Source organism: Aythya marila (assembly GCF_965140915.1).
Source record: "Aythya marila genome assembly, chromosome: 2".
Lineage (NCBI taxonomy): Eukaryota > Metazoa > Chordata > Aves > Anseriformes > Anatidae > Aythya > Aythya marila.
In genome coordinates, this window is record NC_139043.1 from 55,086,046 (window position 1) to 55,113,137 (window position 27,092).

The 27,092-nt window shown below is 38.0% G+C and overlaps 1 protein-coding gene across 2 annotated transcripts in view; it reads right to left on the reverse strand.

The window, feature by feature from the left end:
- Positions 1 to 750: 750 nt before the first annotated feature.
- Positions 751 to 27,092, reverse strand: part of RAMP3 (receptor activity modifying protein 3) — a 53,143-nt gene continuing 26,801 nt past the window's right edge. For both annotated transcript variants that reach the window (XM_082753538.1, XM_082753537.1), the window contains exon 4: positions 751 to 2,352. In XM_082753538.1, the coding sequence (XP_082609664.1) occupies positions 2,097 to 2,352 (256 nt within the window). In that variant the 3' untranslated portion in view covers positions 751 to 2,096. The remainder of the gene's footprint in view (positions 2,353 to 27,092) is intronic.

Consider the following 27,092-nt stretch of genomic DNA (forward strand, 5'->3'; position numbering starts at 1 on the left):
GCCAGAACTGGACAAGAACTTGCATGAAATAAGGCAATCATATTGAAATAAACATGTTTATGAAAAAGTAAGAATTTTTAATATATGTTTCCAAATAACTGTTTTGCTTTTAAACTTATTTAGATTTAAAATGAAATGAGTTAAATGAAACTCTATGAAAGCAAAAATAAAATTATTTGGTTCTGGCCACACAAAATGGTTGATGAGTCTTTTGGTTCAAATGAATGTTTGTGGGTTTTGGGTGTTTTGTGTGTTTGTTTATTTGTTGTTTTGGATTTTTTGTTTGTTTGTTTTCTTTTGTTCACCACTGGTTTTGGAGGACAAGAACTTTTTAATACGTAAAACAATAGTTAAGTTGAAAAGTAAAAGAAAATCTTTAGTATATATTTTGCTCTTCTTTTACAAATAGCAATTTTCTATTAGGTTCCAGTGAATGAAAAAAACAAACAAACAAAAAAAAAAAAAAAAAAAAAAAAAAGGAAAAATACACAGGAAACACCTTATGAAATGAATCATTCTACCACATAGGGTAATGGAAAAACAACCCAGCATGTTCAACTCTTGTGAAAGGATGTGAAAACAAAACAATACAGCTACAGGTGTCCTTTATGTATCTACACAATTTTATAATGGGAGTGCTTCTAATTTGATTCAGACCTGAAAAACACTCCACATACAGACAGACTTCAGACACCAGGCCAGAATCTTAAAGGAGAAAATCTAACTAGAGTAGATATAAAAGACCATTACTTTTCCATTCAAACTATATTTTATTTATCTGTATCAGGTATAGGAAAACAAACAGTTACTTGTAACAGATTTGAGTCACTTATAACAGAAGAACTTTTGGAAGCCATTCTTGAAATGACAGAAAAGAAAGGTTTATAATACAAACACAGATTTTATTATTATTATTATTTTGGCCATGTTTATTTAAATTGTTACATAGGAATAGCTTTATATAATAAGACTTTTTAGTGGATTTTTCTTCTCTTTGCTCCTATGTCTATTCCAAGCTATGTTAATACTTCTTTTGATGTTCATACTTCAATTTCCACACTCTTCATGGGATGAAAATTGCTTTATGTACAAAATCATCCTCTGAAAGGCACCTCAATCAGCATCACACCTTTGTGTTTATTTGTAGGATGTCACTTCCACAAACTGAAGTGAGAACAGGGAATTTACAGTGAACACAAGTCATCAAGAATAAGAATTATAAAAGTGAAAAATAAAGAGTCTGGTATATCAAAGTGTCTTCCTTAGTGCATTTACAACCAACTAATATCCTCTTGCAGTTTTTCTGTAAGTAAGAACTGTATCCTTCCCAGAGTTTGTAAGCCATAGAATTCCAACTAACTATGCTCAAAGGCATTTCCTAAGCTATTTTATAATGTGGCATGACTTTTCTCCTGTGTGAATAGTCACTGGACACATAAATTATTCCATTTGCCAATACAATATTTCCAGTTCTTGATAATGATGTTTGTAACTATCTTCTAGAAAAGTTGCCACTTGTTTACATATCCACATTCAGTTCCTTTGCTCATGATCTTCCATCCAAATCGCAAAGTTCACAGATGAAAACCTCAGGTGTCCTGAATGAAAACTCAAGAAATATCACCTCCCCAATAGTTAATGTTATACTGTGTGTACATACACCTACATACAGTTTTGAAAAACTTAGTTTACAAAACAGGTTTACCCATGGGAAAGTAACTTTTTCTCTCTTGCAGCTAAGGGGTCCATTTGCTCGGAGACTCCCCTGTTTCTGAGAATTGCCTATGAATTCCAAGATGATGACACCTGATGGTAGTAGAGAGCTTTGCACCAGCAACACCAATGGCCAAGCTCAGCAGCACTATTTTTGGCAGAAGTAGTTGTTTACAGAAGCACTGCCTCTATCTCAGCATTGCGCAGGTTCCATTTTTGCAGATCTGAAATCTTTATGTTGAGTTTGTCTTTCTGTCCTCCTTTCTTAGCTTTTTGTTTGTTTGTTGGTTTGTTGGTTTTTTTGGTTGTGGTTTGTTGTTGTTTTTTTGGGGGGGTTTTTTTTGGAAGAAGGAAATGGGAAAAAGAAAGCCCAAGGGAATAACTTATGCCAGGATATCACTTCTCTTACTGCACCATACTACCAGTGTTATCATGGCACATGTTAACATGACTGGGATCAAGATCAGAGTTATGAGAATTTCATCTGGCGGATCTTCCCAGAGAACATCTTCTGAAGTACAGTTTGAAAAGAATTGTTTATGAATTCTAGTGATAAAGCCCTCTACAAGGGGGTTTGGCCAAAAGCAACTTGCGTAGAAGGCTTCATGTTCTGTGCACTGCGTAAAGATATCGTAATACCTAGGAAAAGAAGAAAATGAAGAAAAATTTAAATAGAACACATATGTATATTATACTTACAGAAACCAAAAATGGGTGCAATCTGTAAGGTTGGGTCTATCATGTAGATATTCTGCTGAAGTAACTTTAATGGAGACTGTGGGTATCAAACACAACATAATGAGCCAGAGGGAGAACTGACTAACTTGTACTCATACAACCAAGAGATTTCATATGAAATACTGAGCTTCTGGATAGACAGTGATCAAAACCCTGTCTTTGGGGTACAGTTACTACAGCCCAGACCTCCTAAAGTCATTTAAGCGCTGCAGAATTAGAACCCCTCAATAGAAACATCTACAGTATCATTAAAAAACATGCACACAAATGTGTCATGAACAGGACTTTTTGAGCAAAATATGCATAATTTGTGCCTCATCCATCATTAGACATGAGTTTGTGGCAACAATGATGATATGATGTTGGAATTTAGCCACAGCATACATTACTGTGTAATAATTTCAGTTCTGTCGCACCCCAAGGCAGCAAGAAGACAATGGGAAAATAAACACACAAAAAAGTCAGCTTTTGACAACCTTTATCTTTGACAACCTTCTCAACTCCAGCAAATGCCCAACAGGAAAAAAAAAAAAAAAAAAATCATTTCTCTTTATGTATGTTCTCAATACTCATGAAAGATTGGGAACCCCTTGTAATGACTTTTTTTTTTTTCAACACAGCATGTGTTGAAACTTACTTGTAGAGGGATTACTTGTATTTATGAGAAATGGCTTCCCCTCTTAGTAAAAAAAATAATAATAATAACAAACAATTAGCCCAAACGAGTAATTGAATGGGTTTTGTGGTATTATTGTAAGCCAAAAAAAAAAAAAAACAGGAAGCAAATGGAGTATGGGGGAAGAGATTAGAAATTAAGAAGATGAAGAGCTTCTGGTCAGTACATAAATAGGGGAAGAAATAATTTTATATATATCTTTTAGTCTTATGTGACTCAGTAAACTCACTTCAAAGGGAAAGAAAAAATAGAAAGAATAAGAAACCACATGATACCTCAAGGGATAGCATTCTGTATTATTATTTGAAAGCCCTACCCTCTCTTTTAGTATGCTTAAATAAGGTAACTCTTGATTAATTACTCTTTCTTACGTGAAATATCACTGGGGACAGATGTTGACTCCATCCTTTGCTATGAAGTAGCAGAGGAGAGATATTCAGTGTCTGGGTAAGACTGAAGACGCCAGTCTCTAAGGAGAAAGGGGTCTGCCTGCCCCTGCTACAAGAGCACAAAATGGGAATACAGGCTGCACAGTAACATTCTCCAAGAAGGAAAAGAGGCCTCACAGGAAGTTTCTTCTGCAGCCCCATTTTCATTCTTGTGGAGTTTGAGTTTATACTGGTATAGTCTCACAAGTCCACAACTTGATGCTCTGTCACGCAGATGCATACATGCACAGTGTATGTATATTTTTAAGCAAAGCAACTAGAAAGGAAGCTTTTGTGACAAGGTCAGCAGCCGCAGCCAAAAAGAAAAACAGGAAATAAGCTAAAAATAAAACATAAATATTAGCTGTTTGTTATTTTATTAGTGCCATTCTTCCATGTGACCCTATTGCATCCATTCTCTTTGTTCTTGGACTAAATTAGAATCTAAAGATGTCTAGCTGAATATGGAAGAGACAGTCCCAGAGGACCTGAAATAAAATACATCTAAGGGCATGTCTACGAGGATTGACGGACTACAATGCCGACATGGCAGAGCTAGCATCGAGTTGCCCAGACAGGTCAATGTTCTGTCTAGCACAGACATCTGGCAGGGCTCCAGAGAGCACTAGGCTCTGTTCCAGCCCTGTTCTGTGCCATGCACTTGCAAGCAAGCCTCTTCCACCAAAACTGCTCCAGCTCCTTGCTGCCACAGCCACCTCAGTTTGCCTGTCTGATTGTGTAGAGTAACAAAAACAATAAATCCAGGTAACCTGCAGACTTCACAGAAATGGACCCTAAACTAAGATTTCATTATGCTTTTTTTTTTTTTTTTCCCCCTTGATGATCATGAAGTGGTGTAGGAAGTTCACTACTCTTCCACAAATTCTTTGTTTGTTTTGTTTTTGTTTTGTTTTGGTTTGGTTTGGTTTGGTTTTTTTTGGTTTGTTTTTCTTAAATGTTAGATGGTGTAATCATCCACTCATTTTGCACTTCAAGCCCAAACATAACCAGAAAAATCTGCTTAAGTGATGCCAAAAGACCAGATAAAAATAATTTGGGAGTTATATTATACTGAAGGACTGATCCCCTAAGGGACAAAATAGAATATAAACATTATCTTAATAGTTTTTATTCCTCACCACTTTCTCTTAATACTCTCTCTTAAAATAAAAAGGTTACCTGCATTGTAACTCTTTTTCCTTTCAATTGTAGAATGTGAATAAGACAAAAATTCAGCTATTTGAGAACTATGCGTCTGATAGTAAAGCTCAATTCACTCAAATGTTGGTGCAATTTAGCAATTTAGAGCTTATACACTACAACAGAAAGCTCACATTTTAACAAAAAATATCTCTGCATGGTACTGTGTAACAGCTGCTTTATAAGGGAGCAACTGAACTCTAATTACAATAGGATGGGCATTTTGTAGCTGATCAATTAGTTTGCAAGTGTTTTTTTGTTTGTTTAATAAATATTTAATGCAAATTTTATTTTCTTATGCTTCATTGTCTTATGCTTTATGTAATTCCCTTTATTCAAATTGTAAAGGCTAGAGTAGGAAAACCATTCTATCTGTAAAAAAAAAAAAAAAAAAAAAATGCCTATCACAATGAAATTCTGGCCTGACTGGAGGTACTTCAACACAAATACATAAAAATTACACACTTTTTGAAAGGAAAAGAAAAATGCAATTTTCTACTTATTCCCAGAACAAGTAATTGGAAAGCAGTACAGTAGTACAAGCTCCAATACTTCACATCTCAGATTATAAAGATGTGTGGGAAGGCTATTATTCTCTGAGCTGAGCCACATTTTCATCTCTTTCAGGCTAGCTACAAAGACCCTCAGAAAATTAACCCTCTGAGTTAATACTCAGAAAAGGTATATTCACTGGGAGCCATATCACAAGCTTTGTGAGTAGTGGGTTGAAAAATGAATATAGCCATGAGTTTCAGCTCAATTTACTAGGCTGCTACTGAAGAACAAAAAATAAGCGTAGTCTGTGCACTGTGATTCATATAAAGATATGATTTCCACTGGTATGCTCAGGAGAATCACTATAAATTTTATTAAGGAACCAACTACTATAATTTTGAGAGTGCAAATACTTTTTCCCCAGTACTTTACGTTTCCACTTAAACAGATAGTAAAAATCACATGGTTAGTTTTTTGTAATTATATATATATATTTATATTTTATATATAACCAAGATATATAAATCACAGAATCACAGAATTTTCTAGGTTGGAAGAGACCTCAAGATCATTGAGTCCAACCTCTGACCTAACACTAACAGTCCCCACTAAACCATATCCCTAAACTCTACATCTAAACGTCTTTTAAAGACTTCCAGGGATGGTGACTCCACCACTTCCCTGGGCAGCCCATTCCAATGCCTAACAACCCTTTCGGTAAAGAAGTTCTTCCTAACATCCAACCTAAAACTCCCCTGGCTCAACTTAAGCCTATTCCCCCTCGTCCTGTCACCAGGCACGTGGGAGAACAGACCAACCCCCACCTCGCTACAGCCTCCTTTGAGGTATCTGTAAAGAGCAATAAGGTCGCCCCTGAGCCTCCTCTTCTCCAGGCTGAACAAGCCCAGCTCCCTCAGCCGCTCCTCGTAGGACTTGTTCTCCAGGCCCCTCACCAGCTTCGTCGCCCTTCTCTGGACTCGCTCAAGCACCTCCATGTCCTTCTTGTAGTGAGGGGCCCAAAACTGAACACAGTACTCGAGGTGCGGCATCACCAGAGCCGAGTACAGGGGGACGATCACCTCCCTAGACCTGCTGGCCACACTGCTTCTTACGCAAGCCAGGATGCCGTTGGCCTTCTTGTCCACCTGAGCACACTGCTGGCTCATATTCAGTCGACTATCCACCATCACTCCCAGGTCCTTCTCTGCCTGGCAGCTCTCCAACCACTCATCTCCCAGCCTGTAGCTCTGCTTGGGGTTATTGTGCCCCAAGTGCAGGACCCGGCACTTGGCCTTGTTGAACTTCATACAGTTGGCCTCAGCCCATCGGTGCAGCCTATCCAGATCCTCCTGCAGAGCTTTCCTACCCTCAAGCAGATCAACACACGCACCTAGCTTGGTGTCATCTGCAAACTTACTGAGGGTGCACTCAATGCCCTCGTCCAGATCATCGATGAAGATATTAAAGAGGACTGGCCCCAGCTCCAAGCCCTGGGGCACGCCACTAGTGACTGGCCTCCAACTGGACTTGACTCCATTTACCACGACTCTTTGGGCCCAGCTATCCAGCCAGTTTCTAACCCAATGAAGCGTGCGCCAGTCCAAGCCAAGAGCAGCCAGTTTCTTGAGGAGAATGCTGTGGGAGACGGTGTCAAAAGCCTTGCTGAAGTCAAGGTAGACCACATCCACAGCCTTTCCCTCGTCCACCCAGCACGTCACTTTGTCATAGAAGGAGATCAGGTTCGTCAAGCAGGACCTGCCTTTGATAAACCCATGCTGACTGAGCCTGATCGCCTGCTTGCCCTGCAAGTGCTGCGTGATGATTCCAAGAGGATCTGCTCCATGAGCTTCCCTGGAACTGAGGTCAAACTGACAGGCTTATAGTTCCCCGGGTCTGCCCTCCGGCCCTTCTTGTAGATGGGCGTCATGTTTGCTAGCCACCAGTCAACTGGGACCTCCCCCGATAGCCAGGACTGTTGATAAATATATATATATATATATAACTAGAACTAAGAACCTGGACAATGTTGTTTGTTTGTTTGTTTTGTTTTTATCAGGGATGCTAATGCACACATGTCCCTTAATGGGACAGTGCTTCATGGGTCACCCATTCACATTATTTAAATAGACATCTGGATGTATCGCATCTTGCCCATCTCACAGTATGTAGCCACCTATCATGCAGGAAATTGCACCAGAAGTGGAGGGTTTGAATCTTATCCACATTTTCCCACATCCCTAGGGAGGAAAATGGTGAATTCTTTCTCCTTTTTCCTCAAGCTCCCTGCACAGAAAAACTACAGAGATGATTGATTTACAAACACACACACACACAAAATACAACTCCCTCCTCCAAATTTCTATTAACAATGAGGCCAAGAAACCAAATATATTGTTTCATTAAGAGCTTCCACAAATAAGCACTTTCCAGTGAAAAACTGTTCTTTCAAAGAATCCAGAACAGTTCTTATAACGCAGAGTACCATGTAACATGTTATTCAAAACAAGGATTTTTGAAGGCCAATGGCAGTAGACCACTGGCAGTTCTAGTAAGAGAATGCCCTCTATCCAGCACTCACAGACAGACCACCCCAGAGACTCTCTGCACACATGCAGACAGGGATGTTTTGCTATTGCTTAATGAGATGGATCAGGAATTAAGAAAAACAAACAAACAAGAAGCATCACAGTTACACTATCCTCTTTTACACAAATCATCTGCATTATTAGTGATACAATACAATGATGGAAAGGTCTTACTGTCAAACAGACAGGTACACACAATATGAGTTATTTTTTGTTATTTTGAGTCTAATGAGTATTCAGAAAATAGGGGGAAATTTTATGTAGCATAAATAAGTCTTGGCATAAATCAGGCAATAAATACTTCAGGGGTGCTCATTTCTGCTACTCCACAATCCAGATTAAGAATTTAGAATCACTGTTCCAGGGTACTACCAATTGTGTGGCACATTTCAGTAAATAAAGATGCTTTAATCATCTTATTTTTTTAAAGATTCAACCAAGAAATTTCCTTAGACATAATCACATGCTTCATTACAGTTCAGACTGAATGATCATCCTTGTCATAACCTCCATCCAGACTGTAATGAGAAATGCTGAAATAATAATTATAAATAACATGTAATGAGAAAGGCTCTTCTTACAGCATTTTGAGTTGAAGTGGAGGCAGAAAATACCAAACAACACTACCACCCTTCCTCCCCCCCCCCTCCCCCCCCCCCCCCCCCCATTATCTTGTATGATATCTAGTCAGATTGTACATAATTTAAGGTTGTAACTGTCTGGATGAATTTCAAATAATATTCCAAACCTTAAAATAATTATCTGCTGAGGTTTCACCATTACATTTAAAAGAAAGCCTTAGTATTATCAGCTATGAACCTACACATATGGTAGAATGCTTCTGAGCTTTTTTCATTTAACATGTCAAATAGATTTGTTACTGCATCTCACCATTCCCTTACTAAGATGTCTGCCAAGAGGAGTGTACTCACAGAAACACTTGAACTTCCTAATCAGATTTGCCGTTGTGCATTTCTAGTACAGAATTCAGCCAACAGAAAATAGTACACCACAAAATGTAAGGAAGGAAATGAATGTGGAAAAAAATCTTGCTGGTTTAATGACAACATCATAAAGTATGGTTTACACTCATGCCACTGATTAATGGACAGATTTACTCACTTGGCTTGAAAATAATAAATACATGATGTCCTTTCAAATAATTGCAGATCTCCATTCTTGGCTTGAAATCAACAGCTGGCCAGAAAATGAAAAGTGACTGAATAAATCTAACAGAAAACCCCCAAATACATAACTATTATTAAAAGTTTGTTAATTTCCAAAATGTATAGCAAGAAAAGATAAATGTAAAGAGTAACTGTAAATTGAAACAGTAGTTTATATACATAATATTAATCTCCAATAGGCAATAGAAGCTACCATATTAAGCAATTCTAGAACAGGGAGGGAAATATAGCCTGACACCAGGTACTACCCTATAAAAATCAGAGATCTAGTAGCACTGGAATTTTACCAAGGCAGAAGCTACTACTAGGAAGTGGACTTCGCCTTCCACCACTCCTGAGCTATATTTTAATAATTACTTACTTGTAAACACAATCCATTTGGGGGGAATACCAGTTTAGAGGGGGAACGTTCCCTGAAACCAGTGTTATACAATGGCAACAGAAGACAGTCCCATAACTCCTGTGTGTTAGGCAAATTCAAAACACTAGGTGGATGGAAATCCTAATCCTGCAAAAACTTAACCATATGTAGCCAACATCTTAAATGCACTCACTACCCAAGTAGCCATCACCATCACTGACAGTGTGTGAAAAAAGATGTACTTAATATACTGAAGATTCCACACTGGTTCTCAGATGCTGTCAGTCACCTCATGAATTCCTACCTCTGTGGCAGAGGGAGAAACAGAGATAAAGGAAAGGCACTGGGCAGGGCAATGGAAAATGTAGGATTCAAGAGCAGCACGTGGAATTGGCATCATGGGATTCAAACACTGAAACACTTTGCAAACTGGCTTGCAAAGATTTATTTGTGTATTGTACCTTCCAGATAAAGAGTTTGGTTTGATCCTTAGAAATTATTACAACATTGCAGTGTCACTCTGCTCTATGCAGTGATCTGGCTCAAGAACTATGGCTTTAATGCAGTTTGTCAAAACCTTTATTCACTATCCTATTCCATGAGCAACGAGTTATGTCAGAACACTATTTAATCATGAACTCTTCAGGGACAAGGACTAAAATGAAGAAGGAAGAACTACTCCAAATAAATCCTTCTAGATCTAGCTTTCAGAGGAAATATGTATGTAGCAATGAACAAATACACGCTATTTTAGTGTACTCGATATTTACAGGAGGAACATAAAAAATGCATACTTTTCATGTCCGTTACAACAAAATTCTGCTGGCAATGAGATTTTATGCATGTATACATTTATACATGTATACATACAACTGAACTTCAGGGTCCATGGAAAGCTAAACAATCTTCTACCACATTCTGTTGGAAAAAATGCTTTTTGATTTTTGCAAACATTAAGGGCAGTTATCACTGTGGTGAACATGGGTACTATTGGAATTTGCCAAGTTGAGGCAAATCCCTTCACCAGTTCAACACAACAGATAATAAGCTGCTATATTAATATTAACATGCACAGTGTACACTACATTTCTGGCTTAGAATTGTATGTTACTGTAAGAATAGGATCATTTGTGAGTCACTGATTTTAAACCACTGTTCAGTTTATAAAGTTAAATTACAACTTTGGTGATAGAGCAGCTGATAAAAACGTAGTTACAACTAGCAGCTCATTTCTGTGTTAACTCCCAAGACATACCAAATCTGTTTGCTAATAAGCTCCTCAGTAAACAGATGTCCTCAGATTTGCAGCAGCAGCCAGGCTAACTCAATTCAGAATTAACTTAACAAGTAACATTCAAACAGGATTAAAGACTGGGTCTGGTACTATTTTAGGAAGTCTGATACCTGTTCTGTGCCCTGATGCAACACCAGCAGATACTGTAGTAACACTGACATTTGATGGAAAACAGAGGGAACAGCAAGAGGGAAAGGAAGGGTTATTTGTTATTCATTTTATGTTGTGAGCAGAGTTAAAGTATGTAGTCTGTATCTGGAGGGACATGAGCCATTATGGGAACTACAGTAAGTTGTTTAAAGACAGATTTTTAGCACTGCTGAAATCCCTATAGTCACTAAAAGCCCCTGAAATTGTGTGTTATTCTGCAGTAAACAGATGACTTGATACACATTAATTCCCTATGAAGTATATGCAAGTCCTGTTTTTTCCCTCTTCTCTTGGTGCTACTAAAGTGACTGTACCTGAACTGCAGCTACAATCATTCCAAAATTATTTGGGAATTCAGGTCATATTACCAAAAAGCAAGGGTGGTTTAACTTTGCAGAGGTAACAAGTTTTCTATGCTCTGCTGTACTCCTCCCACTCCAGCACTGTGATCTGTACTTTTCAGGAATCAGCTTCTGAGCCACTGCACCACGCAGCACTATGCCGGAGCACCACAAGGAACTGTGGTAGCTTGCCCTGCAGACACTCAAGAAAGGGAGGTGCTGCCAATACAGTCTGCATGGGCTCTTCAGTTATACATCTCCGTTCCTTCTTTGTCCCTCTGTAAAATGAAGCTAAAGTAGTATTGTCTAACCTCACAAAAATACTGTGCACAAGAGACAATGCAGTCTCTAATGACTACCTTAATAGGGACCGTATGAGCCATATGCAAATGGATGCACTCAGTTTAGAAGTCCAAAAACTTCCCAAGTACATAACAACAATCCCTGTACTAGATTGCCATGTAAGTGTTAAAATTAAGATACAGTAGCTGTATATGTTTCTCATTCTCAATTCTGTTTGCGGTGCTGCTTCAACTGTAGGTAATAGGTTAAGCAAAGAAAAGAAAGCCATCCCTTTATATTTTCTGCTATAAAACAGCCAAAAAAAATATGACATAGTTTCAGCATCATTTAACGATTTCTTCATTCAAAAAGCCACACAAGTAAGCATCCCCGTAGTGATAGTAAGAGACCAGATAGTACTGAAAAAATGAGTAAGCAAATAAGACCATTTTGGATGGCTGTATAGTTTTGGTTTCAAAGTCAGAGAGCAGTTATGAAATGCTAACTAAAATAAATCAACTGGTTTCTAAATATGGGATTGTAACACAAAATAAAAATAATAATAATAAAAAAAAAATGTAAGACTGCTATCTCAGACACCGACTTTTGCACTGAAACATCCAAACATTTACATGGTTTCTATTTTTTATTAATGGTTATATGAAAAAAAAAATAGTATGACTAATAATTTCTGTTTCATCTAATACCTTTCACTCATTTATTTACAGAGGAAGCAAACGTTCCCTTTGTCTTATAGATGACAAATCTCAACTATAATACAGATCCATAATTTGCCTGCAACAAAGTAATTCATGGCAGAAATGGAGATCCTGTTACTGGTTATTTCCTCACAGGAAATCACACTCTGACACAGACAAGGGAGAAGCAATGACTTCCCATGAGGTGCAAGAACACAAGCCCGTGACAGACTGTGCATTTGAGGGGCTAAATACCAAATACCCTATCCTATAATACCCTCGGCTAGAATCACAGAATTTCTAGGTTGGAAGAGACCTCAAGATCATCGAGTCCAACCTCTGACCTAACGCTAGCAGTCCCCACTAAACCATATCCCTAAACTCTACATCTAAACGTCTTTTAAAGACTTCCAGGGATGGTGACTCCACCACTTCCCTGGGCAGCCTGTTCCAATGCCTCACAACCCTTTCAGTAAAGAAGTTCTTCCTAACATCTAACCTAAAACTCCCCTGGCTCAACTTAAGCCCATTCCCCCTCGTCCTGTCACCAGGCACGTGGGAGAACAGACCATCCCCCACCTTGCTACAGCCTCCCTTGAGGTACCTGTAGAGAGCGATAAGGTCGCCCCTGAGCCTCCTCTTCTCCAGGCTGAACAAGCCCAGCTCCCTCAGCCGCTCCTCGTAGGACTTGTTCTCCAGGCCCTATGCAGAAGTTTTGCTTTTGGAAAGACATATTGTACTGCTAGTTTTACAGTAAGCAAAATGATTAATGGGTACAGTTTAAAAGACAGAAACCTGCATGAACAGCAGCAGAGTTTGTAGTTTTGCCTGGGGCTCTGGGTAGAATCTCTGTTGAATAACTAACTGCTTGAAAAACTAAGCCTCAACACTAAACCAAATGCATACAAAAACACAGATACCTCCTCTAATATTATTATCAATAATATTAAAAAAAAAAAAATGGGGGGGGGGGGGGGAGGAGGGGGAGGGAAGAGGTCTCCTGTTAATTAAAATTTACAACGATGAATTAGCCCTAATACTTTGAGAATTAATCCCACATCAATCATATTAATCCTGCTACTGACAATCTAACTTTTTCAAATGAAGATGAAAATCTAGATGAGCTATGTGGGAGTGGTCACTGCAAAACCATAGCCATGTTCTGCTAAACTTAGGTCTAAAGAAATGTAGCATTCCCCTAGGAACAGAGCTCCTTCTCCAGCCAAATCACTGAACACACTAAACAATCCTAACCCTCAAATTCAATAGCAGAAAGAAATAAACAAAATTACAGTCAAATCACAGACCTAGAGTGGAATTCCTCAGCCATAATGTTTTATTGCAATTTAAATCATCAGTTCCAGACCCATACCCAGATAAAGGAGGTGGCATTCTAGTGGGAATGGCAGTAAAAAACAATCCATGTATATGGCCTACATAATGTCCAAAACCTCCTACCTTTAATATCATTAATAAAGTGGCCAGGGACTAAACAGTATTAATCTGGCTATGCAGCAAGATAATAGTTTCTCAATAATTATTTGCTGGAAAGAACTTTGGTAACTGTACCACAGAAACTTTCCCAGTATTTATAATTACACAACATGAGTCCATAACCACTATTCCTATACGAAATGACTCATAAATAAAAAGATGCTTTTTCAGTACGTAGATCTGTTTATACTTGAGCCACTAAACTAACAGTGCAACACAATTACAATACTGTAACTTTCTATTAGCCAGCCTGAATATTAGATGTGGTTTAGCTTTACCTACATGTGCCTCAGAACAAGTTCATGTACCTCTTTTTTGCAGACAGATTTGCTCAACTGTATTTGTCTATGGAGTTGACTGGTATTATTACTAATATATGTGGTTTAAACGAAGTCAGTTGAGCGGACATTACATCCCATCTGGCGATGAAGCTTCTAGGTGGACACATCCACTGCAAGACTCCTTTTTCTTCTCTAAGAAAGCATAGTTTCCTAGTTTACTCCAAAAGCAATGAGTCATATGGATGAGATGAAAACCTGTTTGATCTCATTTGAATAAATAGATCATTTGCAGAAGAGTAGCCAATAGGGGACATCCATTCTTATTAGTAAATGTATTTTTATGTTTCTGCAAAGTGAGTCGTGTTTTTGGCACTACTTGAAAATTAAAAATAACAAGATTCACATCATCTAGACAAATGGTATTTGCCCTTGTTGATCAAGTCCCATCCCATTTATATTCAAAATAGTATCACAGAATCTAAGGAATAAGGAATGTCATGGCAACATTTGTACAAGATTACTGAGCTTCATTGTTCCAAGACTGCTACTGCTTCCCCAGTCTTTCAAGAAAAACAAAGCTGAATGTAAATGAAAGCTAACAACAGAAGGAAGGGTGCTTGATATCTTCAAGTAAGAAGGGTCAGAGACAACAAAACTGAAAGGACACTGAACAATGTTCATGAAAGCTATATTTGAGTTCATACTGTTACAAAATATATGTCTTCCTTCCCAGAGTATTCTGACTGAGCAAAACCCTTCCTGTATGTGGAAAACCTTGGTTGCATAAAGTTTACAAGTCAGATGGTGACACTGCATCTTTAAAAACCCCTACCACAACCACAGATAAACTCTTATAATTATCACTTATTTCCTGGTTTCCCGGTCATCATTATCTTTATCTCATAGCTCCCATATGCAGCTGCCAAGATTTAAAAAAAAAAAAAAAAAAAAAGCCAAAACAGGTAGCTGTGGACTTTCCTTGCATAAACTGGTATTCACTTGTTAACAGTCAGTAAAGAACAAAACTCCTGCTTCATACAAAATCATATTGGAAAGGAGAAATTGTACAAAAGCACTAGGTAGCTGAATGGCTCAGATAAATTAATTGTATTAAACATCCTAAGTGAGGACAGTTATCTTGATATGAGAGTATTATACTGAACAATTCAATGCTGTTCAGCACTGATTCTTCTTTAAGAAAAGAAGAAAAAACTTTCCCCCAAAATCTGTGTAATTCATATTAGAGTATTACTTTGAAGCTTAATCTCTCTGACTCTGAACACATTTAAATCCTACATTTTGTAAAAGCACTGAGCACTTCCAAACCTCTGTGACATAGCATGGTTTTGAGGAAAAGAAGTATTACTTAAGGACAGTTCTCTCTAAAAACTTCTGTTTTTAGAAAAAAAAAAAAAAAACTTCTGTTTTTTGCTGTCTCTACAATGGGAAATTTTTACCCATGGAAAATATCTCCAGTGCATACAAACAATACATTTACAGTTTAGCAGTAAGAACATTACTTTGAATTCTTACTCAATTCAAGGTATCAAATGCTACAGTTTTGATAGACACATCCCTAATGAATGGGGATTACAATGAGTACATAGAACAAGTTACAGGGAACTGAACTGCTGCAGACACCTCTTCTGTCACTAACGGTCTCCAACCACAGAATTCAGAGAGACAAAACTGGGTTACCTGCTGCTGGACAAACCCAGCAGAAAAGTTCTTCTGCCAAGAACAATACCTCCTTCAGAAAGATGAATAGCCTGCTACTAGAAAACAGCTTTGTTGCTCAGATGATCTGCTAACACATGCACACCCACAATGTTGACATGCTAACCAGATAAAAGGAAACATCAGAATCTTTATAGACCCACACAGAGTTTACTTCCAAAGATATATTTTTTTTATATGACTCTTTGTCTTCTCTTTTTAGTTTGCTTTTCAAGACCCATGAAATGCTGAGTGGCTACTTCAGTATGACTAGTCCCTTACACTGGTCTCTAACTTATGCCTTTTGGACAGATACCAAAAATATCTGTCAAGACTTGATGCCTGTGTTTTCAGTGCTCATCAAATATCTTGTTCACTATTTCTTAGTGTCTCACCCTCTTATTGTGTGGTGCAAACTTTGCAACACTTTTCATGTAAAAACATGATATCTTCAATATAATTTTTCCCCTCGAAGTAGTATCTGAATTCAGAGCATTTTCTTTAGATATTTTTTTTTAACTTTCCAAAAACATATATCCACAAGACACACCCATATGTAAAGTACAAAAACCAGAAAAGGGAGGAAAGAAAAGAAAGAAGTGAGGTATAGTTCTGAAATTAACAGGATTAATGTGTGACAATTCCAACTAGCACAATTAAAATATCCTTTATGTAAGAATACAATTGGCCAGATAACATGCTAGGGAACACCCTGGTCATATAACCTGGTCATATAAACTTGGAATCAAACAATTCAAGCTTGTGCTTCTGTAAATTAAATGAAAACTTTAAAACCAAGTTTCAAAGATCAAGTTTCAAAACTATTGTCACCTTGGTTAACTATTGAAATCCTTTCACCTTCTTGGGTTTCTCATGAAAGGAGATGACGTGTTTCTGGCACAGGTATTCAAATACATCTTTGAATTATACAATCACAGAATGGTTTGGGTTGGAAAGGAGTTTAAAGACCATTTAATTCCAACCTTCCTGACATGGGCATAGACACTTCCCACTAGACCAGGTTGCTCAAAGCCCCATCCAACCTGGCCCTGAACACTTCCAGGGATGGGGCATCCACAGCTTCTCTGGGCAAGCTGTTTCAGTGCCTCACCACCCTCATAGTAAAGAATTTCAATCATGTTTTTGTGTCACTATACTCATCAGTATTTAAAATTTTACATCTAAAATTTTAATCTTTGTATTAGAACCTTGTATTAGAACCTGTCAAGGGAACAAGGAAGTACACCAGAATTCAGACCCAGGTAATCAGACCATCTAATAGATACTTCTCAGTGCCAAAAATCACAGATGCACATTCTCTGCTGCCTCATCTGCTTTTTCTCTGTTACAAACAGCTATTTCTCGATACAACTCAGATTATTTCATATGTCAAGGTAAAGGCAAAAGCAGATAAAGACCAATAATTTCTTCTTTCCTACCAGCTTTTCCTCCCCCTTCAGTCTCACTAAGAATATCATTATTGTTTTCTAGTGTGTATCCTTCAAAAGCCCAAGCATGAAGGCAATGAGAACCCTGAGAAGCAGTGGGCTCATCTTTTCTGCTGATCCCACATTGAAACTTGCTTAAAAGTAAATATTATACAATTTTACTCATCAGAAGGAAAGAAAGAAAGAGAAAATAAAATGAAGGAGAAAAAGATCTTGCTAACTTCACAACGGCCATGATCCAAGCTACTAACACCACTTGAAGACACATTCACACTATTTTTTGTCAGGTTAGATTTCAAAACTTCCACACACTTATGAAGTGGGATGCCCTTATAGTCAGTGGAGACAGTGGAATAACTGTAGGGCATGATGTACATGATCTCTTTTAAGATGTCTTCCTTATGCTTTTATTAGCTAGGAAGTAAGTCTAGGACAACTAGTACACTGGATAGATGAATCCCACACCTGAATCAAGAGAGTCATCAAAAAGCAATTCAAGAATTATGCTCAAATATGCCACCATCAATGACAGAGAACCATCCAAACAATATGCTTTCCTTGTATCTACCCAAGATTACCTCCTTTCCTGAGATATTACAATCAGTCACCATTTGTTTGCACAATTATCCCTCCAATCAACCTGAGTGCAAATGCACTAAATGCATGCAAGTACGCAGGTAAGTCCCTAGCATCAGACATTTGCTGATGCAACTCTGCTTTCTCCCAAACACATCAGTCACTTTGATAATGCACTTCATAAATCTGCTGAAAATAACAGCTTATTTTACACCACTCTTCTCAAAATGTTCCAACTCCAGCAATCATACTATAATGAATATTCTACCAATGTTTACAAAATGAACATTCGATCAGGTTCAATACAGTCCTCCAACATTTGTGGAGAAGCCAAAGTCATGAGGAAAGAGCCAGTTCCCTGCCCGGTAGTATTGCTCTGAGCTAGTAGTTCTCAGCACACTCCTCATATCATTGCAACAGCTCTAGGCTTTTCTTCCCATGTACATGAATGAAACTGACTTAGAAGTAGAAAAATGTGGCTCTAATCCAGATCAGCACTACACAGCTGGCCCTCCAGACAGATATTCAAAAAAGCACCTGTGATTTTAGTCATTTTTCTGACCAAAAGAAAAGAAAATTACAGGGAAAAAAGGAACAAAAGGCATGGGAGCCCTCCATATTCATTTCAGCTTTCATTTACAAACAACTGCTTCAGATTCCATTGCTGAAGTGTCATCTGCTGAGTAGAAGCTGTTATTAGATTTCACATAGTCCAAAGTAGCACACGCCTTTTATAACTCCAGAGTATGATATCTTAAAGTGGAATCAGGGGAGAGAAACATTTGATTATATCCAGCTGTAAAACAAAAATCACAGCTCAACCAGGCCTAAGACTCTAGGAAATACCCATTGCTGCATGTGTGTATGGTGAAAAATAAACTAAATACAAGAATAATCTGCTTCTGAGCAGAACTTTCCATCACAATTTCTATACCCCTCCTTACTTGATTTTTGAGCACTATAAGAATATAGATTTTTTCAGATTTTTAAGAAAAACGTATGGGTTTTATACATACAGATAAAATTCCTTTAATTACAAAGTGCATTTGTTTTAGGAGGAGAGTGGCAGTTTTTTTCTGCTCAAATCATACCTTAAATAATAGAGTTAAAAGTCAAGCAACTAAGATCTTAAAATTACAGACCTTGAACTTCAGATCTACTATTCTTAGTAGAGTACCGTTACTGCTACTATGTAACAAATTAATGAAAAAGTGGTTTCACTTTCAGGTTTGAATAACAAACATTTTATTTAAATTGTTATCTGCCCTTGGACAGTTCACAAACAAGACCAAAACTGATGAAAAATTAACCACAGAATTAGAGGAACAGTAACACCATTAGAAAGGAATGAAAATGATAGCATAAAGATTAAGCTGTGTATAGAAAAGTCCTGCTTAACAATTATTCAAGTACATGATTATATTTTCCCATGAGTTTTGAAGGTGTAGCCTGTACACCATTGAAGGTGGATTTATTTCTTTCAGTTTTCCTCACCCTTCCCCATTCTGATTTATTCCAAATCCAAGAAAAAGTTTCTTATATCTTTCTCTCTTATCCATGTTACCAAAATGTTTGTTTTAACATTTCTTCTTCTTAAAACATGTCTATGTTATGAAATGATAATCACTTTAATATGAAATGGGCAACCTCAGCAGTCAGTGAAATGTGTGAAAGAGATCTGTATACCCCAGAGAAATGTAAAACATTGTTTTCTTGAAAGCTGAAAAGAATGGTGCTTTTAATTGTTCACCTACCCACCATGCCTTGGAAACTTTTGTTCTTTCCATACCTTATATATTCAGCTATTACCATATAAGAAAATCCTCAGTTTTACAAAGCTGCTGTATCTCTTGGGTATCATTTTTCCTAGTGACTATAGTCATTTTATACATTGCCATCAAGATAATCAATGGAGATAGTAACACATCTATTTGCCCTTTGCAAATTATTCAATAGGCTGGAAAAGGTGAGTGATCTCTTTAAGAGTGCAGAACACAGCATTTCTTGTCTTGGAACTACTTTCCAACATTGAATTACATACCATTAGCAAGGGTGAACAGAAAAGGCAGAACCTTGTCAATTAACCATGTACAATACTTTTTTTATTATTATTATTTTTTTAAGTATCATTAGATAATAAAATTCCGTAATTGAAACAAGACCCTGAATACAGAATAAATGGATACTGTTAATTCATACCTCATTGTGCTGTCAACAGATTACCACACGACTAATACCACATCTAGCTTGAAGCAAGAAAATCCAGATTTTGCCTCTGACGAGTTAATCTTATTGCTATTATTCATGGTGGATCCATTTGAAAAACAAGCATGTAGAAACTGTCTTGCAAAACAAAACAGAAGAACCATAAATGTTTGTAATCAAGTATTCATTTTCATAACATATTTATCTTCTTTTGCATATTTGTTGCCTCTAAAAACATACTGTGAATTAATTTGTATTGAATAACTGATACCAGTCTATCGGTTATGCCACATTATTTTACCACCAAATAACTTTAGACAAAATTTTTACAAATTGCTTATATTGAAATGTTATCTTTAATAATAAGATCCATGGGGATTGTTTTCTGTTACTGATTACTGTCTACAATTGACACGGAAAAGGTTGAGGTATTCAACATTTTTGCTATCTACCTGGATATGTGTAAGGCTTTTGATACTGTTCCTCACAACATCCTTGTCTACAAAATGGAGTGACATGGATTTGATTGATGGACCGCTCAGTGGATAAGAAATTGGCTGGATGTTCACTTTCAAAACTCTGAGGACGACATCTTGATTTGCCTCAAGGGTCTCTACTGGGACCCGTATTATTCAATATCTTTGTAGATGACATGGACAGTGGAAATGAGTGCACCCACATAAATTTGCAGATGAAACTAAGCTGAGTGGTGCTGTCAACATGATAGAGTGAAGGGATGTCATCCAGAAGGATTTTGACAGCCTGAAGAAGCTGTCCCATATGAACCAAATGAAGTTCAACAAGGCCAAGTGCAAAGTCCTGAACCTGGGTCAGGTCAATTCCAAACATGAATATAGGCTGGGCAACAAGTGGATTGGGAGCAACCCTGTGGAGAAGAACTCAGGGCTATCAGTGGACAAAAAACTGAACACGAACTTGCAGCCCAGAATGCCAGTCTTATCCTGGGATGCACAGAAAAAAAAATAAATTTTATATATATATATATATATATATATATATATATATATATATATATATATATATATAAAAATTATATATATATTATATATATATATATAATATATGCATATTATATATATATATAATATTATATATATATAATATACATATATATATATATGTATCTATCAGATCAAGGAAGGTTATTCTCCCCTTCTGCTCTGCCCTTTTGAGACCCCATTGGGAGTACTGAATTCAGTTCCGGGGCCTGCAGCATAAGAAAGACATGGACCTGTTTGAATGGGTCTAGAGGAGAGCCATAAAGATTATTAAAGTGCTGGAGCACCTCTCCTACAAAGACAGGCTGAGGGAGTTGGAGTTGTTTAGCCTAAAGAAGAGAAGTCTCTGGGGAGACCTTATTGCAGCCTTTGAGTGTTTAAAGGGGACTTATAAAAAAGATGCAGAGCAACTTTTTAGCAGGGACTACAGTAATAGGACAAGAGGTAACAGTTTTAAACTAAAAGAGGTTAGATATGGATTAGATATTATTATATATTAGATATCATTATTAGATATATAGAAGGTATTTTGAGCAAGTTTGCTGATGACACCAAACTTGGAGGAGTTGTGGACTCGAATGAGGGTGGAAAGGCCTTGCAGAGGGATCTGGATAGGTTGGAGAGCTGGGCGATCACTAACCGCATGAAGTTCAATAAGAGCAAGTGCCGGGTCCTGCACCTGGGACGGGGAAACCCTGGCTGCATGTACAGACTGGGCGATGAGACGCTGGAGAGCAGCCTAGAAGAGAGGGATCTGGGGGTCGTGGTAGACAGCAAGTTGAATATGAGCCAGCAGTGTGCCCTGGCAGCCAGGAGGGCCAACCGTGTCCTGGGGTGCATCAAGCACGGCATCGCTAGTAGGTCAAGGGAGGTGATTGTCCCGCTCTACTCTGCGCTGGTGCGGCCTCACCTCGAGTACTGTGTGCAGTTCTGGGCACCACAGTATAAAAAGGACATGAAACTGTTGGAAAGTGTCCAGAGGAGGGCTACAAAGATGGTGAAAGGCCTGGGGGGGAAGACGTACGAAGAACGGCTGAGGTCACTGGGCCTGTTCAGCCTGGAGAAGAGGAGGCTGAGGGGAGACCTCATCACAGTCTACAACTTCCTCGTAAGGGGGTGTCAAGAGGCAGGAGACCTTTTCTCCATTAACACCAGTGACAGGACCCGCGGGAACGGGGTTAAGCGGAGGCAGGGGAAATTTAGGCTTGACATCAGGAGGGGGTTCTTCACAGAGAGGGTGGTTGCACACTGGAACAGGCTCCCCAGGGAAGTGGTCACTGCACCGAGCCTGTCTGAATTTAAGAAGAGATTGGACTGTGCACTTAGTCACATGGTCTGAACTTTTGGGTAGACCTGTGCAGTGTCAAGAGTTGGACTTGATGATCCTTAAGGGTCCCTTCCAACTCAGGATATTCTATGATTCTATGATTCTATATTAGGAGCAAAATCTTTACTCAGAGGGTGGTGAAACTGGCATGGGTTGCCCAGAGAGGTTGTGGATGCCCCATCCCTGGAAGTGTGTAAGGCCAGGCTGGATGGGGCTTTGAGCAACCTGGTCTAGTGAGAGGTGTCCCTGCATATGGTAGGGGGTTTGAATTAGATGATTTTTAAAGTCCCTTCCAATCCAAACTATTCTATGATTCTATGATCTTGTCACAATAAAATTCAAATACAGCTTGAACGATGTTGAAAGGACATACCAGCTGACAATCGTAAGATTTACATGTAAGTGGGGATTGGTTTCCAACATCACTTCTAAATAGCTAATTTCTTGCAAGTGACTTTAATCATTAGGATCATTATATTCTTATACATTAAAATGTTTTAAAAATGATTTGGTAAAGTAAGCATTGTTCTGACAGAGTTTTTAACAGTGGTGAAGTTAAGACCATCAGTTACAATATTTTAGCAAGGCTACCGTGACTCAAATTGATCTGTGCCACAGTGGATGCATCTGACTAATGGCTGGTAACTTGCATGCACAAGGTGGGACAAGTATAGAATCACAGAATTATATCATCAGATCAATTTAAGTCACAGCAGCCTTGCTAACTATAAGAAGAAATTACCAATATTTATACTGGTGACCTTTCGGTAAATGACAAGTGCCAGATTTCACTCTCTTTTTTAAAACACTGAGTCATGGCAAATAAACGTAACCAATGTCAAAACATTGAAAAAAAACACTTGAAAAACTGAAACTGAAAACTTGACATCTGATATCAAAAATTGATGAGTTTGCAACTATTGGTAATTAATTTTTATTTTATTTTTTTTCTGTACATAGTAGCAGGCTCAGAATATCCCTCTCTTTTCTTAATAGGTTGTTAAACTTTTCACAAAGATTTGCAGAAGTCTCTGTAAAACGATGAACAGGAAGGTCTCAGCTCTTAACAGCCTTGATAGAGATGGAGAATAGGCAGCAAAAGCACACTACTTTGGTATGATAGTCATCATAATTATCTCAGTTGCAGACCTCCATTGATTTAACAAGAAAGAAATATTTTTTTTCCTAGATGGAAAAAAAAATATTTTTTTTCTGTTTTATACAAAAATAAAAATTTTCTCTTTTACCCATTCCTCAGTATTGGTATCCTTGAACTGAAGCTTTTGTAGACTGCAATTGTAACATATATTGTGGTATATAACAAATAAAATTATTTGGGTTCATCAAATCTGAACTCTTGGAAGTTTGTGCAGCCTCCTAAACAACTGGTCAATTTGTCCTTATACCGTTTCATTCAACCCATTCACCTGTTTCAAAGAAGCTCTTCAAAGAGAGGTTTTCTTTCCAAAAAGTAAGATTTTCAGTGTCCAGAACTGGAAAACCCAAGTAATCACATCATATGAAAATAACACTTTGCTAGTATGTAATATAGTCTCAAATTGCACCAGAGGTTTAAATTAGGAGAAACTTCTTCATGGAGGGTGTGGGCAAGCGTTGGAATGGGTTGCCCAGGAAGTCGGTGGAGTCCCCATATCTGGAGGTATTTAAAAGATGTGTGAATGTTAGTGATGGGGATCGGTTGAAGGTTTAATCTGATGATCATGAAGGCCTTTTCCAACCAGATTCTATGATTTTATTGATATTTCTACAGTATGCTGCAGACCAGCCATGGCTTTGGATTTAAAAGCAAAACCATCTGCAAGGTTTTCACAGCATTCATAAATGCCAGTTTCTTTAATAAATTCTTAAAAGTCAGAAGTCATGCTTAGAATAGTTTATTAAAAAGTTGATGTTTTTGAATGCTCTTCATCACCTTGTAAGGTGACCACAGCAGACTGATATAGGAGCACATTGCCATAACTTTACACTAAAGAGAGAAAAAAACTGTCATCTGGAATTATCAAACCTAGATTCATTTTCACAACCATGACTTGCATGAACAGTCTTTCCCTCTCCTATGTAGTGAAGGAATAAATATATAACTGTGTTAAGAAACCATATTTCAGCCACTGCATCTGTCAGGAGGAAAGCAGTTATGCAGTAATAAACATTCTTGCTTAATAAGGAATCCTGGTCTCTGAATTCAAACAAACCACTTTATTCACATTCATCAGGATATACTCTTATCTAAACAATACAAACAAAGCAAATATCTTTTATATGGAAGTAATGGAGATTCACCTGAAATGCAGTTCCACTTAAAGATGCTCTAATATAACCTCATTCAGGGAAAAGCTGTGCCTTTGCATTACCTTCACATTTAGAGCTGATCAAACTGAGCTGAGCAGGTGAACACACACATTTTCAGCACAGATGTGCATCTGGTAGTGTACTGAGATTTTATAAACTGTAGGGTTTATTTCCCATTTTTAAATAATAGATTACTATTTTTGCAATGAAAAATTGTCAGCTACCAGCAAGATAGCAACACAACTGCTCAGATGTGATAGCCCTTTCCATTATTTTACTTGTTAGCACCTAACTAATTTGTATGTGGCCTTTAGTGCCCAGGCGGCCAAGAAGGCCAATGGCATCCTGGCTTGTGCCAGGAATAGTGTAGCTAGCAGGACCACGGAGGTGATCATCCCCCAGTACTCTGCTCTGGTGAGGCCACACCTCAAATGCTATGTTCAGTTTTGGGCCCCTCACTACAAGAAGGACATCAAAGCCCTGGAGCATGTCCAGAGAAGGGCTACGAAACTGGTGAAGGGCCTGAAACACAAGTCTTGTGAGGAGCAGCTGAGGGAACTGGGGTTGTTTAGTCTGGAGAAGAGGAGGCTCAGGGAAGACCTTATTGCTCTCTACAACTACCTGAAAGGAAGTTAGGGAAGTTGTGGGGAGCTGGGGGTAACTAGTGATAGGACTAGAGGGAATAGCCTCAAGTTGTGCCAGGAGAGGTTCAGGTTAGAAATTAGGAAACAGTTCTCAGAAAGAGTAGTCAGGCAGTGGCCAGGGAAGTGGTGGAGTCACCATCCCTGGGGGTGTTTAAGAAAAGGTTGGATGTGGTACTTAGGGACATGGTTTAGTGGGTGACATTTGTAGTAGGGGGATGGTTGGACCAGAGGATCTTGGAGGTCTTTTCCAACCTTAATGTTCCTGAACCTATAGTTCATAAACTGCTTTCTTTGTTTTTGGTGAGAAAGGCATGAGTCCCAGAAGGAACATAAAAGGTTACTGGGGGCAATTACTACCAGCCTGGTTTTGCCTCTGCTGCCATGACCTAGGAGGTTTTAGGAGGATTTTTTCATATAAAAATATTTTAAGCTTTGATAGCTAAAGAGACAAAAAAGAAATACACAGAAAGAACAGATGAAATATCATTATTATCTGCATTTCACTGAGAGCGCACAAAAAAAAAAAAAAAAAAAAAAAAAAAAAAAAAAAACAGCAGCTATGTCTATAGAGGAAGCCTGAAGGAAGACCCTGTTAAAAAAGAAAATAGTACTGTATCATAACACTCCGTTCTATACCAGAGCACCAAACATTTAAAGGTGAATAAACTACATATAATAAGAGGTCACATAAACTGCAGGCTTCTTTAACCTTCATTAACAGAGACACTAAGCTGATGAAGAGTATTTTCTTCTATGAAATCTGGGATGACAAAACTGGGAAGTGCTACAGCAGGCTAAATAAGGAATTTTGGTTCTCTTCCCTATAAATCTTCAGAGAAATAAGAGAATTCTTTTCAGACATATAGAATATTACTCAAAAACATTGCAGAAGATGATCCAGGGACCCGGCAACAGTAAGTGAACTCTTGCTGGGCAAGCACATCTGTGATTTGCAACATTTTAGCATGAATTTGTCTAAAATAAACCATAACCACTGTATTAATGAGTCTACTGAGATATAAATCCTGACACAAAAACACACACATAGCCCTAAGCATCACAACTGAGGAAGAATGATACTCCTTTCAAATCAGTACTATTCTGGTTCTAAAATCACACACATGCTGGATGTTCAAAGGTTCAGCTCCAGCAAGCCTCACTTCCACCTCAGGGCCCCACAGCCAGTGTTTCCTAATAACTGGCTCTTCTCATTCAGGGGTTCCCTGCTAGTGTTAGATGTAGGTATGTAGGTGACCAGGTCTATACTGGAGCAAGAGCCATCACTCACACCAGAGACATGCACTCAGTGTTTCAACAAGTTGGTCTTTACTTACAGTATACTCCTGCTTTACCAATCATTTTTGTTCTTTTCCATCTTTTATGTGAGAAATACAAATGCAGAAATCCAGAATTTATGTTTCTCTGATGATGTTGAAAAGAATGAGCCTAAGGTATCCAATTTCTAAGTATGAGATACGTTATTGTGAAACATAATTAGCTCACTTGAATCAGTCCCTCGCCTTAGCTGCAAAACAAATCCACTGATTTTCTAAGATTTTCACATCATATTCCCCTTTTAGAGATTTTTTGACATGAGCAGCTGGATGTGATCACCAGTCAGCATCTGGATGAGACTTCTTGCAGCAGTCAGTAGGAAAGATGAAGAAAACTTTCACAACTGACCAAGAAAATGTCTCAGTTTGGAGGGCATTTGCCCCACTTCAATCAAGAGAAGTTATTAGCTCAAAGATTTTGGAACTGGGGGCATAAAATATCATCTTGTTTCCTTCTACAGTTTGTTTTCCCATTTATATTAATGCCAACTGGCTTTCTTTTAATATTTGACTATGTTTCTTTGCAAACTAGTCACTTCTATAATTAGCTTAGTTAGGTCAAACTTGAATAGGCAAAATTTATATTACCT